General features: G+C 41.5%; 2 protein-coding genes across 2 annotated transcripts in view; both read left to right on the top strand.

The window, feature by feature from the left end:
* elna (elastin a) overlaps nt 1-13,063 on the top strand; it is a 46,944-nt gene extending 33,881 nt beyond the window's left edge. The window contains exons 29-52 of the mRNA XM_084558174.1: nt 102-173; nt 304-336; nt 583-678; nt 759-875; nt 1,058-1,135; nt 1,302-1,397; nt 1,478-1,513; nt 2,009-2,059; nt 3,007-3,060; nt 3,161-3,187; nt 3,281-3,295; nt 3,424-3,453; nt 3,980-4,006; nt 4,641-4,676; nt 5,557-5,592; nt 5,671-5,745; nt 5,864-5,920; nt 6,080-6,115; nt 6,454-6,522; nt 7,724-7,756; nt 8,224-8,271; nt 8,855-8,890; nt 10,681-10,755; nt 10,854-13,063. Coding sequence (XP_084414300.1) covers nt 102-173; nt 304-336; nt 583-678; nt 759-875; nt 1,058-1,135; nt 1,302-1,397; nt 1,478-1,513; nt 2,009-2,059; nt 3,007-3,060; nt 3,161-3,187; nt 3,281-3,295; nt 3,424-3,453; nt 3,980-4,006; nt 4,641-4,676; nt 5,557-5,592; nt 5,671-5,745; nt 5,864-5,920; nt 6,080-6,115; nt 6,454-6,522; nt 7,724-7,756; nt 8,224-8,271; nt 8,855-8,890; nt 10,681-10,755; nt 10,854-10,900 — 1,280 coding nt within the window. The 3' untranslated portion in view covers nt 10,901-13,063. The remainder of the gene's footprint in view (nt 1-101; nt 174-303; nt 337-582; nt 679-758; nt 876-1,057; nt 1,136-1,301; nt 1,398-1,477; nt 1,514-2,008; nt 2,060-3,006; nt 3,061-3,160; nt 3,188-3,280; nt 3,296-3,423; nt 3,454-3,979; nt 4,007-4,640; nt 4,677-5,556; nt 5,593-5,670; nt 5,746-5,863; nt 5,921-6,079; nt 6,116-6,453; nt 6,523-7,723; nt 7,757-8,223; nt 8,272-8,854; nt 8,891-10,680; nt 10,756-10,853) is intronic.
* Nucleotides 13,064-13,925: 862 nt separating this feature from the next.
* Nucleotides 13,926-15,771, top strand: part of limk1a (LIM domain kinase 1a) — a 50,209-nt gene continuing 48,363 nt past the window's right edge. The window contains exon 1 of the mRNA XM_084559326.1: nt 13,926-14,024. Coding sequence (XP_084415452.1) covers nt 13,967-14,024 — 58 coding nt within the window. The 5' untranslated portion in view covers nt 13,926-13,966. The remainder of the gene's footprint in view (nt 14,025-15,771) is intronic.

Below are 15,771 nucleotides of genomic sequence, written 5' to 3'. Positions count from 1 at the left end.
TATTAAAGGCGCATGCTTTGGTAAAAGGCTCATTGAATAAATATATTTTTCTTGGTTTGCTAAAATGATAAGGACTTGACAAAAAAAGTGTCTATTGCCAGGAGTCCCAGGAGCAGGTCTAGGAGGAGGGGGAGTCCCCGCTGGACCAGGACAGGTACAACCTGGTTATGGTGGTAAGTTGTAGAACTGATATTTCAGTTTAGACAATAAAAGGATTTTGTTTAACACCCATATTTGTTTTGTTTCTGTTGTTTTTATTCCTCTAATAAGTGCTCTGAGACAAACATATGTTTTTCCTCACAGGTTATGGAGCTGGAGTCAAGCCCCCAAAATATGGTACTGTTCCTTGACCCATTTGAACAATAATATAAAATATGCTTTCTGAACTTTCGATTTTATGAGATGATAATAATGTTTCAGTAGAACGAAGGACCAGTGTAGGGTTAGAACTGGGTGGACAGAAGTAGGAGGAATACACGTTCAAGACAGCAACAGAACATTTTCAAATATGTGTGTGTACTATTTAATTGATGTTATTAACAGTAAACTAATGAAGAGATATGCTCTATTTCACTTAAATAGGAGTTTCTGGAGGAGTTGGGGTAGGAACAGGGTTAGTACCAGGACAGGTACCAGGAGCTGGCCAATACTCTGCTGCAGCAAAAGCTGCTAAGTACGGTAGGTAAAATGAGCTTGAAACACGCAAACACTGCAAATTGCAAATTAGAGATTCAGCCAGCTCTGATTTCCTGATTTAGGTGTTGCAGGAGGTGCTGGAGCGGGGTTGGGAACAGGAGGATTAGGAGGAGTAGGGGGAGTAGGAGGAGTACCTGGAGGTGGACAGTATTCTGCTGCAGCAAAAGCTGCTAAATATGGTAGGTAAAAGGAGCACACAAATACAAATATACTCCATGCAATCAGAACCATTTCCTTGTGAATAAACTGATTCAAATTGAGCAATTTTTCGTTACAAATGTATTTTCAGTTTTTAATTAATCCAGTACATTGTTATATTCTGCAACTGAATGATGCAACCGTCTGCTTTTTCCTCATTTAGGAGTTGGACCAGGGTTAGGAACAGGAGCAGTACCAGGGGGTGGACAATATTCTGCTGCAGCAAAAGCTGCCAAATACGGTATAATGAATAACACAGTTAGGACACACTAACAGATAAACAGAGAATACAAGTTTATTATTCTGATAGGAAATGTAGCCCTCTCACCAGGACCCTAACCAAAGGCTCAACAAAGTAAGTAGTAGTTTTTTTCATTATTTATCTGATCATGTGCTCTTTCTACTAGGCGTCACTGGACTTGGTGTGCCAGGGGCTACTCCAGTTCCAGGTGGTCTACCAAATGGTTCATTTGTAGGTGGAATAGGTGTCCCTGGAAAACCAGGTAAAACTTTAACATATTTTGGTTTTTATAAGACGTTAAAGCCGTTTTTGTGTGTGAATTATCTTTTATTGCATTTACAGCTAAGGATGTAGGTCTTGCTGGAACATCTGGACCAGGTACAGTGAATGATCAAAACTTATTTCCTCTAACATTTACTGCACATATTCACACATGACTGAATCCAGGACGATAGATTTCACTGCCACAACTTACAGTACAGCACAACAAACAGGTTCTGATCATCTTACACTGATAGACATTTCAAATGTATTTTTAACCCTTAGAAGTTCAGTGAATGCTTCAGGCCACCCCTTGCAGGCCTTCAGCAATAACAGAGAATCAGCTAACCTGCCCCACCACTTATATTTGGCAGCAGCACTCTAACTTGGGGTGAATGATTTATCCCCTCTGCATTTTCATGACTTATTTGCTGGCCATAAAACGTACACGTTGTTTGTATTGCCGGTGCTACCTGCTATTGACCACCTCTAGCTTACAACCTCACAGCTGCGTCAAGGTCCACTGTATAGCATCTGTCTTTCCCGGTATCTCGCACTCTGCGCCTGGTTAATGTAAATGGATGAAAGTGGAACCTGTTGTCTTTTTGGCAGAGCCCACGCATATTACTGCAATTGCAGAGACCCCAGAGGTCCCAGATTCCAGTAAGACTCACTGTTTGCATAAAGCCTTTGACCATAAAGTGAAATAATGTGACATTTATCTAATGTTTGCAGTTGTGGTTGCAGCTTTGATGTAGTTTGTGTCAGTCCACTCAGTATTCGTGAATGTGATTGTGTTTGCCAAAATACTGTTTTGATAGACTGTAGAACATTGTCTTTGGCATGCATTCCTTATTTTAATAAGTGGTGTTAGCTTTCATTTTTGGACTCTAAAGACAGGCATTATTCAATTACGTCTTTCAGCATTGCACATGTTCCAAAGTGGCTGTTTTTGCCACCAGACTTATGTGCTCTCTCAAATGATTTCTGTAAGACAGTCCTTGAATGTCATTCAGTGCTGAAAGAGAAGTTGATTTGACCTGTCTGGTCCTGTTACTTCCCCCAGTAGTATGTCAGCTGAGGTCCCCTTTTTGTCTTTTTCTCAGCAGTACATGTCTTGTGCATGCCTTTCTTTTTTACTAACAGCTTGCTGTGCTTGATGTATTGTTGTCACGAATATTCTGTATAGATAGATTAATCCTTCCGTGTCGCCTTTGTGAACTTGTGAACGCTGTGGTTTGTTTTGACTACATGAATGGTTGCACTCATAATTTTGCATTATTTTGAGTTTAGTTTTTGCGTTTTTGTGATATTTCCACGGTTTGAGTTTCCTAAAAGACTTGCCATTAAATTAACACAACGATAATCAACACTTTTTATTTACATGTGTGTATAAAAAACTGTGAAACATTCTGCTGTAGAGCACTTCCTTTCAGTGGATTGCAGTTTTTTATGCAAGTAGTCGTGACACAATTTTATTTTTATGTTAACATTTATTTTAAGTCTTGTATTTAGTTACTGTTTCTCATTCCCATTCTTGCCGTTATTGTAGTTAATGTAACCAATCCATACAGAAAAAATAATTTAAAAGCAGTTTGACTGACTTTGATTTTTCATTCTGTCTTGCCTCTCGTACTCCTGTGGTGGTCGGGTGAAAACAGGCGGTAAGTTCAAACTAAGTGCAAGTTGTTCCAGTTAAGTAATTTATTGTTTTCTATGTCTCATCTTGTTTTGACTTCTCTTTTATTTCCAACTTTTTGACAGTTGGCGGTGGTGTTATTCAGCCGAGTGGTAAGTAATACTAATAACATTGTTAACTCTTATTTTTAGTAAAAGTATACCTAATATAGAGTGTTTAATGTGACGTTCTTTTTTATTTCACAGCTGGCACAAGTGTTGGTAAATGAGTAGAAATTTTCTAAAACTGAAATATACTTAATAATAATGTCTTATATTTATAATTAATAATTGGACATGACATAAATTATTAGACATGTGACAAAACGTTTTGTATTGAATTGTTGCAGGTGGTGCAGGAGTTCAGGTTCCCTCTGGTGGTAAGAACCTTTTATTCTTTTAATCAACCAGATTTAGTTGGATTTGTACAGTCTAATTTTTATTTATTCTCACTTAGATTGCTCTCTATGTCACATATTGTATGCTCAATGTAATCTGATATAATCTTTGTATGTGTTTTTAGTTGGTCAGACAGGTCAACCTGTAAACTGTCTCTATTTTTATTTGTGGTCATCACAATTGCACAGAATATGTTCCCTTTGTTGAACACTTTAAACTGTCACAATATAAGGAAAAATAAGGAAACAGAAAGACCAGCAGATCACCTGACATGTTGGTAGGACAGGCTCATTGTTTATCTCTTGTCAGAGATGTTCTTTGGTGTCAATACTTCTACTACTATTTCCTTTCTGGTGTGATACATTAAAAGTATTTTTTTTTTTCAACAAACTTTGCTGTTTTACAACAGTTTACAACCATTTTATTAGTCTTCCTTGATTTGTTTTGTGTTTTCTTTGGTTGTTGGAATATTTAATTATTCACGCATCATACTTTCCTTTTGTTTAGTTGGACCTGGAGTCCAGCAGCCTGGAGGTAGGCCCGTATTTATATTCTTAATTATTTAAAAACTCCATGTTCCATGTTAAGTGGTTAGCACTGTCGCCTCACAGCAAGAAGTTTCGGGGTTCCAACCAGTCGACCGGCAGGAGCCTTTTGAGTGTGAAGTTTGCATGTTTTCCGAATCCACTATTCATTCATTCATTCATCTTCTGTAACCGCTTGTTCCTGTGAAGGGTCGCGGGGTCTGCTGGAGCCTATCCCAGTTGCCTTCGGGCGAGAGGCGGGGTACACCCTGGACAGGTCGCCAGTCTATCCCAGTGCTAACACAGAGAGACAGACAACCATTCACTCTCACATTCACACCTACGGCCAATTTAGAATCACCAATTAATCTAATGAGCATGTCTTTGGACGGTGGGAGGAAGCCGGAGTACTCGGAGAGAACCCACGCAGACACAGGGAGAACATGCAAACTCCACACAGAAAGGCCCAGTCGGCCCATGGATTCGAACCTGGGACCCTCTCGCTGTGAGGCATCAGTGAATCCACTGTTATGTTTTATAATTAAAACTAAATGGGGGTGCATTATGTCCATCTGGCCACAAGGTGGATACAAATACAAATACAACAGCCTCTACATAACAACACTAATCACTGCTGTTTTCAGGCGCAGGTGTCAAAGGACCTAAACCAGTGGTGCCAGGTAAAGAGGAGATAAGTCTTGTTACTATGAATCATGTAATGTATAATATGTTGCTACATAACATCTTGATCTCTGATTCTATTAACTGTCGTCAACACACTGCTTCAGATTTCCGCCACATTGACCTGTAGTTCATTTCATTGCCACAGACCTTATATAACTTGAAACTTCCATATACATCACATGCATACATCTAGATTTATATAATCTGTAAATGTATTGTTATTTATAAATAGGTTTCAGTACTGCTGTTAAATGTGCAATGCCACGTCACAGGATAATTGCGGCACACATCGTCTTAACTCTGTCAGGCCTGGTCAACGATCTCATTATTACACTTTTTATGATCCCTCTTTTACTTGCGAGTAGTATTTATCTTAACGTGCACATTCTGCTTGGACAGTTATTGACTCCACCTCGATCGATTAAACCACCAGTTTATGTGTAAGGAAAGCTGCATCAGGCCTTTCTCAACCCAATTATACCTCCAGTAGACTGAGCAGTCATCAGTCTTGTGCTTCTGCAGGTTAGCAGTTTGTGGCCGTTTCTTGCCGTTCTGCACTATTTTGATTGTGTGATAATGACACATGAGACCAAGTTCAAGTTGTTTATTCAACTAAAACTAACATATAAATGTAAAGGCAAATCTTAATGGCTACAGAGGGACCACATAATACAACAAACAAAGACACAAAGGTACAATTTGTGGTGAATTATGTGTTTAAACTTAAGATGCTTTCAAAAGAAAAAAATGAAATATTTAATTTTGACAATGAAGTATACCTGGAAAGGAAAAATCTACATAGACATAAATCATCCTAACGAGGAACCTGCAGTTTCGTCTTCACATCTCCAGTCTTCTAACACGTCTCCTTCACAGGTGCTGGAGTAGGTCCCTACGGCGGACCTTATGGAGGCAAGTTTCTTGTATTTTCTGTTTGTAGATCTGACTTAAACTGCATGAAGTATTACTCATATCCTTTTTGTGCTTTAGTGCCTTATGGTACTGGGCCTGGAATTGGACCTGGAGCAGCCACACTGCCTGGAGCAAAGCCTCTGAAACCTCCAGGTATGTTTATGCCTTTCTTTTGCTTTAAACAAAACATACTTGTGTTTTTTTGGTGGAAGTGTTGATCCTTTTGCACATGTAGACTCATATGTTTATGTGTTACGCTTTTTTGTGCTAGTTGTGGGTGGAGCAGGAGGTGGCGCAGGAATCCCGCTGGCAGCAGGAGGTTATCAAGGTCAGAATAAGGACATTCATTTACAGGAAAAGGGCATAAATGCAGCTTATTTCCTCTTTTGAGGAAAAAAATAGTTTTTTTTCTTGGATGAGACAGCCCCCAAAACAAACTCTAGGAGATGAGTCAATAATACCCCTTTTCTCTGTCGTCATGATTCAGGGGGATACAATCCATATCATCATGGTTATGGACAGGGTATGTATGAAAGGAGAGCAGCCTCATAGCAGTAAATACGCAATGCTCCCCCCGTCTTTATAAAACAACAACTTCATCCTGCCCAAAGTGACAGTTGGTCAGGAGATGCCATCACACCGCACTTCCTGTGCAGGAAATTGGCCAACGTGCTGATAAGTCTATATGAGGCACAGCATATCAGGAATGAGAAGCTGCTTTGATGACGGAAATCAACTGCTGATTTGGTGGAGGCAGAGTTTCTAGTCTCTCTTCATGTGGTCTTGAATCCTGAGCAGGACAGATGTTCATGTACAGTAGAGGCTACCACATGTAAACCAGTCTGTCTCCTGTTGTGGCAGGTGGAGGCGGGTTAACGTATCCCTCTGCGACTGGACTGGGAGGTGCTGGAGCTAAAGCACCCAAACCAGGTATTGTAACAATCCTGTCAGCGTCACCGCACATGGAAACTCTTTGTAAATGTGCTGAGTCCTCTCATGTTGTTCCAAACCCGCTGTTGTAAAAGTGCCACTAATGCTGTTTCCATGCCACCGGCTCAAAAGGCGAAAGGCTCCTGGACTACTGGTCAATGGAAGCCTTTGAAATGAGCCTAACCATGAAGTACTGACACTTGTGGCTACGTTAAAGGTGTCACTCGCTACAAATTAAGGTTCAGCAGAATTTTTTCAGCGCTTCAATGTCAACCAGTTACAGTACAATATATGTTTATTCATTTTTAAACAGATGATGACAAAATAGCTGCTTCCCCTTCAAATCACACTAAGTTTTTAATACTTTGTTTGGATAGTTACAATCCAGTGTTTTATGTGAGGAGCATCATATGCTCTAGGCATGATTGCCCACAGTCTTCAAGCCTTACTAAGATCTTTAGGAACACTTATAGACTGATAACACAGAAACCACACCCAAATGAACCAAAATCCTTCCAAAAGAGAATCCCATCATTCTTTGCTCACTTCACACCAAGGTTAGAAATCCAGCAGTCAAACTCTCAGGTGGAAACCACGGATATCTCACTCCTCAACTATGATGCCACCAAGAGTATAAACACCTGAGACACGTCCAAAATACTTACTTCAACAACAGCTTGTTATAAATATCTAATAATAATAAATAATAATAATAAATAATAAATAATAAAATATCTTTTGAATACCCATTACGTAATTTGTCTGTTTGATAAGTCACAAAGAAAACTGCATGTTGAGTGCAGTTAGTTCAACCGCTGCAGTATGAAATCCAGTTATTCAGCCAAACATTTGCAGAAACCAGCTCCACCAACGGCAGCAATCCCTGCAGTGTTTCCGTACCGTTAGGAGTTTGTAAATGGAGCGAGTCGACAACACATCATTTCCCGCTGGAGACTGATTACTGTTGCTGTGTAGAACATCGCAGCGTGATTGTTTGAAGATAGCACAAACCCCCGGAGAGGCCTGCCCTGAAATAGAAAACCTCTGCCATGGTAGATTTGGATGAGGTTGTTACTGTGGTTTTAGCAGCACCACTGCCACTAAAAATGCCACTTGAAGGGGTGAAATGACAAAGAAACACTTATATACATGTATTAAAGAAAAACATACAAGAAACTCATGATTGGTTTTTTTTGAACAGGCTACGGCAATCTTGGTGGTGGATATCAGCAAGGTGAGGACCGCAGCTTGCTTCTTTATAAAATCTGTTTTTTGCATGTTTTTAATAAAGAAAATGGTTTTTAATGTGGTTAGATTTTATTTCTGCAGTCCACAACAAATTTTGCTTGCTGTGTAGCTGTTGGTCTCACGAGTGATGGATGAGTGTAATCACACGGCAGCAGCCAACAGTGTGGCCTCCTCTCACTTCCACACAGATACTGTACAGGCCAGTCATAAAAAGCCACGACCCTAATCCTTCTCCCAGTGGTCGGAGATACGTCCGTCTGTGTGAATTGTCGCCACAGATGGTTTAATAACTTTCATTTAGCGGCTCAGTTTCTTCCAGCAGAAAGGATTACCACACTGAGAAATTAGGTCAAGTTGCTATATATGTTTTCCTTCTGTGGACATTTCCTGCTGAAAACACAAATTCTTACACCAATTAATTTATGAATTCTAGTGACTGTGTTTTATTTACAGGTGTGGCTCCTGGTTATAGAGGAGGATACCCCCAGCAGTACTACCCAGGTATAAGACCTATATTTGACCCGAGTCTGTTGCAGGCGTTATGGATGATACTGTACATTAGTGTTGGAGATAAACAGCATTCTTCTGTATGTAGTGACCCGTAAGGAGCGTAAGTTGAGCCATAAATCAACTGTGACAACTGAACAGATGACAAAATAGAGCCAATTATCTTTAAAGGTGCACTCAAAGGAAGTAGACAATAGTATGATGGTGTGTGTGCAGGCGGATGAGCACATGGTTGACTTTACTAATATTTTTGCATCCTAAATGGGAGAAGCCATAAGCGCCTCTCTGTAGAAACCTGATGTTTATCTAAGATCATGAATGTGTTTTAAATACAGGAGAACGTTGTAATTAGTGTTATATCTGGTCACTTGAATACACTGAGAGCTTTTCTGGACCAGACAGCTCAGCACTAGATTTAAGTGCCTCCCTCCTGATCTTCTAATGTCAACACTTTCATTCTTACCACTTCCTGTCCAGGAGAAATACATCAACCCCTGTGACAGACCCGGAGTGGTTTCATCTTAGCATTAGTCTGCTGGCAACCACTCATCTTGTCTTTGTCTTTGATGTTGTCTAGGTGGATATGTGCCAGCCCCACTGACTCCCCAACAAGGTACCAAATGCGCACATCCCACAACCACATGATAATCTGCATGTTGGGTCTTACTGCTGCTGGGACAGTTTCATGAAAAGATTTTAAACGCTAACTTTACTGATTTGATCTCAGATTATTGGAGGTGTTTATCTTTCAATGGCACTTGCACGAACTTCTGGATTAAGCCTTTTTACATTTCATATCTCATATTTATCTTCTCATATTTTCATATCATTCTCGTGAAACATTCTCACAACAAACTGAGTTGTTTTTATTCAATTACAGGCTGGTAAATAGAAATTAAGTTCACAAACATTATCAAAAATGGTCTTCCGAGAGTTCTTCAGAGCAGAATTAATGTGAAGTATGATACACGTGGTTTCATAAAAGGCTGATGTCCTCGATGTGCCCCACAAACACACAGTTACTTCTTTCTTTAGCCACTGGTTTTGGTATTCAAATGATAATCTGATATCATTTTATCAACAAGTAAATTTAAACACATTTTGTTCAGTTCCACGGTATTTCTGTGTAATCATGTGTTTGATGGGACAAAATCCAGATCTCTTCCACATTAACAGCACTGAACACGTCCGCTTACATTGTGTAAGCCGTTCTGTAGCCTCTACTTCCATCAGGAAATCCATCTGTAATTTCATTTACAGCTCCTGTGTTTTGTTAAGCGGAAGCGAACGTCATCTTTAATCTTTAACAGCTTCCTTGGAAGTCTGCTGGTTGAGTTAATGAACAGTGCCGTAGAAGGAGACATTAAACATTTGTTCTCCAGATATTTTAATATTCAAAACATCACAAAAATAAAGAGATCCCACACCTGGACGGATTTATCAGGCTGACTCAGTAACTTAAACCTTCGTCGATGTTAAGAAAATGAATGTGGCTCTGATCCAGTGATTGAAAGAGGTGACGGGAAGATTACGTCCAGTCAGTTAATCCTTGGACCAGACAGCCTCCGTACCGAGATACGGCCCAGATTATGTGACAATGTGAGGTGTTAACAGATCTAATCTTCCCAAACTGCTCGTACATCCATCGGGGCTAAACATGTTTGATATTTAGGATTTTAAATCTGGGTGACTGCGTCAGCGCTTTCACAATAACCAGGGAGATAAATCTACAAGGACAAGGAGCTGACAGGGTCGTCAAGGAACGGTAAACAGCTAGCTCACATACTACTGTGGACTAATATTAAAACTGACAGTTAACCTCCATAATCACATTCATGTCTGACTGAAGAGTAGACAGCTCGGGTGACTACATCTCCCAACCATGTTCCCATCCACACTCCATTTTCCAGATTACAAAGCAGTCTGAAGTTACAGCAAGTTTTTCTTCTTCTGCTACTGCTTCTTGTTTCAGAATCTGATTTATTGCCACGTGTGCGTACATATACAAGAAATATGTCACAGTGTTTTGTGCAATAAACTCTGGATCCAGTCTGGATTTAAAAAGAAGCTGTACAGGTTGTGCAGTAACAAACAAAATTAATAATTTTAACGTATAGACGCAGGTTATGTGTAGCTTACAGGGACTCACGGATAAGAGTCCAGGAGTGTGTGTTAGCGTGTGTGAGGACCTGATTGTTCATGAGTCTGTCTTCTTGATAATCTAAGTATTATCCTGTGGCGTGTGCACGTTTGAGATTAAAGAGAAGAATATCCGTGAATGCAACCGGATTTTAAAATCCCTCAAGTCTGAGTCTTTAGCTCTACTGCAGATCAGAAGCCATACAACTCATCTGTGCTTTTAGAAATCACCTTAAGACTTTAAAACCTTCTGTTTTTCTGCAGCCAAAGCAGCAAAGTACGGTCCACTGCAGGGCTTCTTCGGCGGAGCAGGAGGAGGAGGAGGAGGGGCCTACAGAGGTAAAAGACCAACACACACTCACACCTCCGTCTGCCACATGAATGCTACCAGGTAATGGTGTGAGGCTGAACCGTTCTCGTTGTGGCGTTTGCTGCAGGTGGCGTTGCAGGATGCCAGGGCAAATACTGTGGGAGGAGGAAGTAGAGGATCTCTTGAGATCCAGTGACCTCAAGAAACCATGGTGCTACTGCATGATCGAGAATGTACATTTAAATATGCAAACGAAGCCCCATTAGACAACCTGTAAAGATGTTTGTTTGTACTTGACTTCTGTTTTTATACAAACCCACCGACCCAGAATTTTGTACACGTTCTGATGTGACGTATGTTATTGATAATCATTCATGTGTTCAAGTTAATCAGCTGCAACTCTTCGTGCTGCACCGGCCTACGAGTGGGTTTGTGTCACCGTGTGTGTTGCTGTGTTGTGCGTGTTTCTGTGTGTGTGTGTGTCGTTTGCGCATGTGGTTGTACTGTTGTGCGACAGACTGTCTGAACCATCGGCTGCCAATGTGACCTAGGAATGATTTTGCTTTTAATCCTGACGCACGTTGATCCGTCTCACCTGGCTGCCCAGAGCTCGTCTCCTCTCTGACATGTCACAGGGTTTGGTCGGAGCTCGGTCCAAGAAGCGATGAAATGTAGCCAATCTCTGCATCGTTTCTGGCTCCCTGTCTTCTCCGCTGCTATTTTTAGGCCCGCTGGGGATAAAGACAGCGGGAATTGGGGCTCTGGCCAACCCATCTGCTCTCAGCAACTTTTGCTGATTCTACGTGCCGCGTTGTTCAGTTTTATCAGCATTTTTAACGTTGCCAAATATTTTCACCTCTTTACAGAAGACAATCGAAAAGCGCTTTATTCTCTAAAGGAATTAAAAAGCAATGCTGGCTTTTAGAGTAACGCATAAATCAGATACTGCTCTGGCATGTACATGATGTATGTCTGTTTAATTATGTCTGGGATAGATAGAGTGCTTCAGTCTGCTTCACATGTTTAGTCTCATTTACATTATGTAACTTGTCATTATTCAAGAAGTTTTGCACCATGCTTTGACTCATAGCTTTATTGTTATCAGGAACGTGTGAACATAAATCAATCCCTCTGCATTTACTCACTGTTATTAACTGTATTACAGATTAATACTCTGTTTAACGGGACAGCCTGTGTGTTTATGTGAGGCATAAAAAAATCCCGTTTATTTACTTGAGCTGCTTCTAAAAAGGCTTTACTGACCAAAGGTTCATGAGCGCTGTTGCCAAGTGACCGCCCCATCTCTTTCTGTAACTGTGTACTGTATTTTGTACTAACATGATGTTAGCTGGCTTCAGTTCCTTCACTCGGTGCTGTGTAAGAACTATCTGTGAGCCTCGCCGGGTCAGACCTTGTCTAATGTGGCGTGGGATACTCTTCATCTTTATTTAAAGCTGTTTTTATAAGGAGGAACAGTGTGGTTTTGCACTTTTTAAATTTTCCACGGCACACATGTGACTTGTTCCCGGACACCCCGGCATTTTATTTGCTTCAAATAACTAAATAAAATGTGTGTAAAGAACGTGTGTCCTCTTGGTTTTTAACTTCTCCTCACACACACACACACACCTTAAACGCAGCTTAAACCGAGAGTTGATCAAAACCATCTGATCGGGGGTGTCCTGTCTGATCAGCTCAGCGAAGCAACAATAGCCTGAAACTCTCTCCTGCTTTGGACCTTTGTTGCTTCTCCATTCTGTTTTTCCATTATATTCAGTGTATTTTAAAACCTAACGTGCACGATGTCATCCCTGCAATGAAAACAAACCTCAGTTAAAGTCTCTGTGATCGCCACAAACTCTGTTCTTATTGTGCCAGCTGGAAATGATGAACTCATGCTGCCCCTCTCTGAGGGTCTCCAGGGGGAACCATTGACCCATGATCCACATCCTGTAAAAGTAGCTTACACTGTTGTTCCATCGGCAGAAGCTTTAGCCCCACAGTGTCCCGCTTCAGAAATACCACAGAGTCACACGGCGTTTTACAACAATAACACAAAAAACATTTTAGTTTTATTACTGGAATATTTTCACTCAGCCATACGGCATTAAATGAGGTAGTCCACCCAGCCCACATTATTCCTTAAAGGCTTCCAAACACTAATGAAACCCGTGCCTGGTATATGAAAATACACTGACTTGCCACTTCACTAGGTGCATTAGTAAAAGCAAATCCATTCTAATACAACAGTTCAGCACTAAATCTTACCTTCGTGAACGTATTTATTTAAAATAACAGCCGGCGTTTTCTTTTCAGAGGCTGTGGTTTGTAGTACTATTGTACTGGCACACGTTTCTATTATTCTGACAACCCCATTTTATTCAGTGGGCTAAAAAAAATAGAAGCACGCTGCAAACTCCATCCTCCAAAATGACCATACAGTTGAGTCAGCACCTTTCTGATGCTGTTTCAACATAAACTGAACACTACGAGAGTCATGAAGGGGGATTTAGTGCAGGACTGTTTCACTAGTGTACCTAATGAACTGGCAGGTGAGTGTATACCCTTTGTCTTGTGACTGTGTTGCGTTTAATTCCCTGCACTTCACTCCATAATTGTTGAATTATGTGATTACCTCCACTTCTTTTCTTTCTTTCTTTTTTTTACACTTTAACTACTTTCAGGTTTTACTCTGGAAATGACACTTCAGCTGCTTTCATGACTGGAACCATAAGCCATGTTCACGTTTAAACTTCAGCTGCTTTCATTCCAGCTTTATTTATGAGGCAAATTCCTGTTTTCAGGGACTTAATCGCTCACACTTGAATATTTCAAACAGCTCCTTTTTAAATACTTAACCCGTATCAGATGGTTGATAAGTACTTTCACTTATTTAGTAGTTACTGAGGTGGTGTTAGCGCCTCTCTCTTCCTCCTGACACCGCCTCCTCCTCCCCCAGCTACAAGAAGAAATAAAAAAAAAAACCAACACTGCATTCATTAACTAGGGCGTGTTTGTGGTTGGCCAGCCAGTGTCTTCCTCTCCCCGGCTCCGCTGCTCCATTGGTCGGCGGCTCTCTTGAATGAAGCGCCGCAGAAACGTGCAGGCAGCAGGCAGGAGGAAGCCGTGTGTCCCGCCGCAGGGAAGTCACCGACGCACAGCAACACGACCCCCGGGCGGGCTCTGCGCTGGTGGTCGGACACCGGTTATCTGTCGACCAGCTCGGTAGTCGGAGAGTGGATGAGGTTGATGCTGCTCTGCTGCACCTGGAAGGACGAACGCATGGGAGAGGAGGAAGGTGAGGACGGAGCCGAGGGGTTGTTTGTGGTGTGTGTGTGTGAGAGAGGGGGAGAGAGAGGAAAGCGGCGGGGTGGGAGATGCAGGGGGACGGGCGCATCCTCTGAGGAAGAAAAAGTAGCAGTAGATAAAAACGCTTTGCAGCATTTTTTCACGTTTAGCGATCACGATTAGCGATGCATCGGGTTATCTGCAGGGAGGGTCGGGCTGTATGTTGATACACTGCGCTGCCATGTTTCCACCGGCTCCTTGATGCACCCATCATGTTTGCATGCAGTGTTTGTGTGCAGCCTCAGGCCATGGAGGATAATCACTTGAACATATTCTGATCAGAAGACAGGTTTTTGAACAGATTAAAAACAGGACTTTATGCTCACAGTGACTTATTACACTTTAAAAGGGCCTGATTCATTTTAAATAACTTATTATTGCTGCCTCTGTTTACTGATGTGGAGCTACTTCATCCTAGATCCACACCTAAGACTACTCATAGATTTAAGGTAAAGATTCAATCATGAATTTGAAAAACGTTTGGCCTGTATAACACATCTTGATAAACTATTTGCACATGTTGGTGTCAATGTGTGCATGCGCCCGAACCTGAACAATAGAGGTCTTATTTCTCTTTGCATTGCAGAGAGTTTAGCTCATCTGATCTGTGAGGAATGAGCAAAGAGAGGCGAGGCTTGTCTCCCTGCACATAGGACAGGTTATGCATGTAGTACAGTATGTGGAAGAATGCAGGTGTGTTTCTGTTTGCCTTTACCGTCTCGACCGAGGTCAGAGATGAGGTGAGGGGGGCAGACCTCGCCCTATTAGCTGATCCGGTTATTTAAACTACATCGTCAGGCCTCCGTCTCTCTCAGGCTTTACCGAAATGAGCCGACCGCACAAAACCTCAGCCAGGACCAATCAATGGATGGAGGGATAATTGAAGCTGCAGAGTAATGATCTGTTGCTGATCAATACCAGCATCCAGATGTTGAGCATTGTTGCAGCTTTGCACACATGAACCAAAGGACGGATGATCCTCTGTTCTGTGACACCACTATTATAACAGTCTTAATAATAGTTTCAGTCTAAAAACCTTCTGGGTGCTGAACAGGTTTTGTAAAGCTCTAGACATTTCCAGGATGTGACATCACACCCAGGAGCAGTGATGCTAATAAACTCTTAATGTGGATCTGAATGAGGCCTTGTTTGTTTTTACTGATGAAGCTGATCATCATGAACGATGCTACTTTGCATCTGGCCTCGTCCTGCTCGGGGTGTGATGTGTTTTCAGGCAAATGAACCGAAGCAGCAGCAGCAGCAGCAGCAGCAGCAGTATGGCCTACTGTCGCCCCGTCCAGCGCTCAGAGCTGCTTTCGCTTTGATGCTTCTCGGAATAATTTGTCCCAGCTCGGCCAAATTGCTTTATCTGGAAGCTGTAATCGTAATGAACGTTTTCCTCATTAGGAGCAGGAATCTGTGATCTGCCTCTATTAACGGTCGCTTCTTATCAGAGAAGCTCCTCTAATGTCATTTTGAGTTGTGTAAAGGAGAAAGTTTAAGGACAAGCGCACAGATGTTGCAGCATGACTCTTCTACTAATGAAACCTTAAGTAATATATTTTCTGTGCTGGTATAGTCCAGATCAGTTTGGCCCAAAAACTGTTGAGCTGCCAAAATCCTTTGTTTCAGCTAAAAGGCTTTTAAATAAAGATGCTAATTGGCATCTATCTTTGCCAACTTAAATCTACCTTCAT

This window comes from Chelon labrosus, assembly GCF_963514085.1.
Source record: "Chelon labrosus genome assembly, chromosome: 13".
NCBI lineage: Eukaryota > Metazoa > Chordata > Actinopteri > Mugiliformes > Mugilidae > Chelon > Chelon labrosus.
This window is presented reverse-complemented; position numbering and strand designations above follow the sequence as displayed.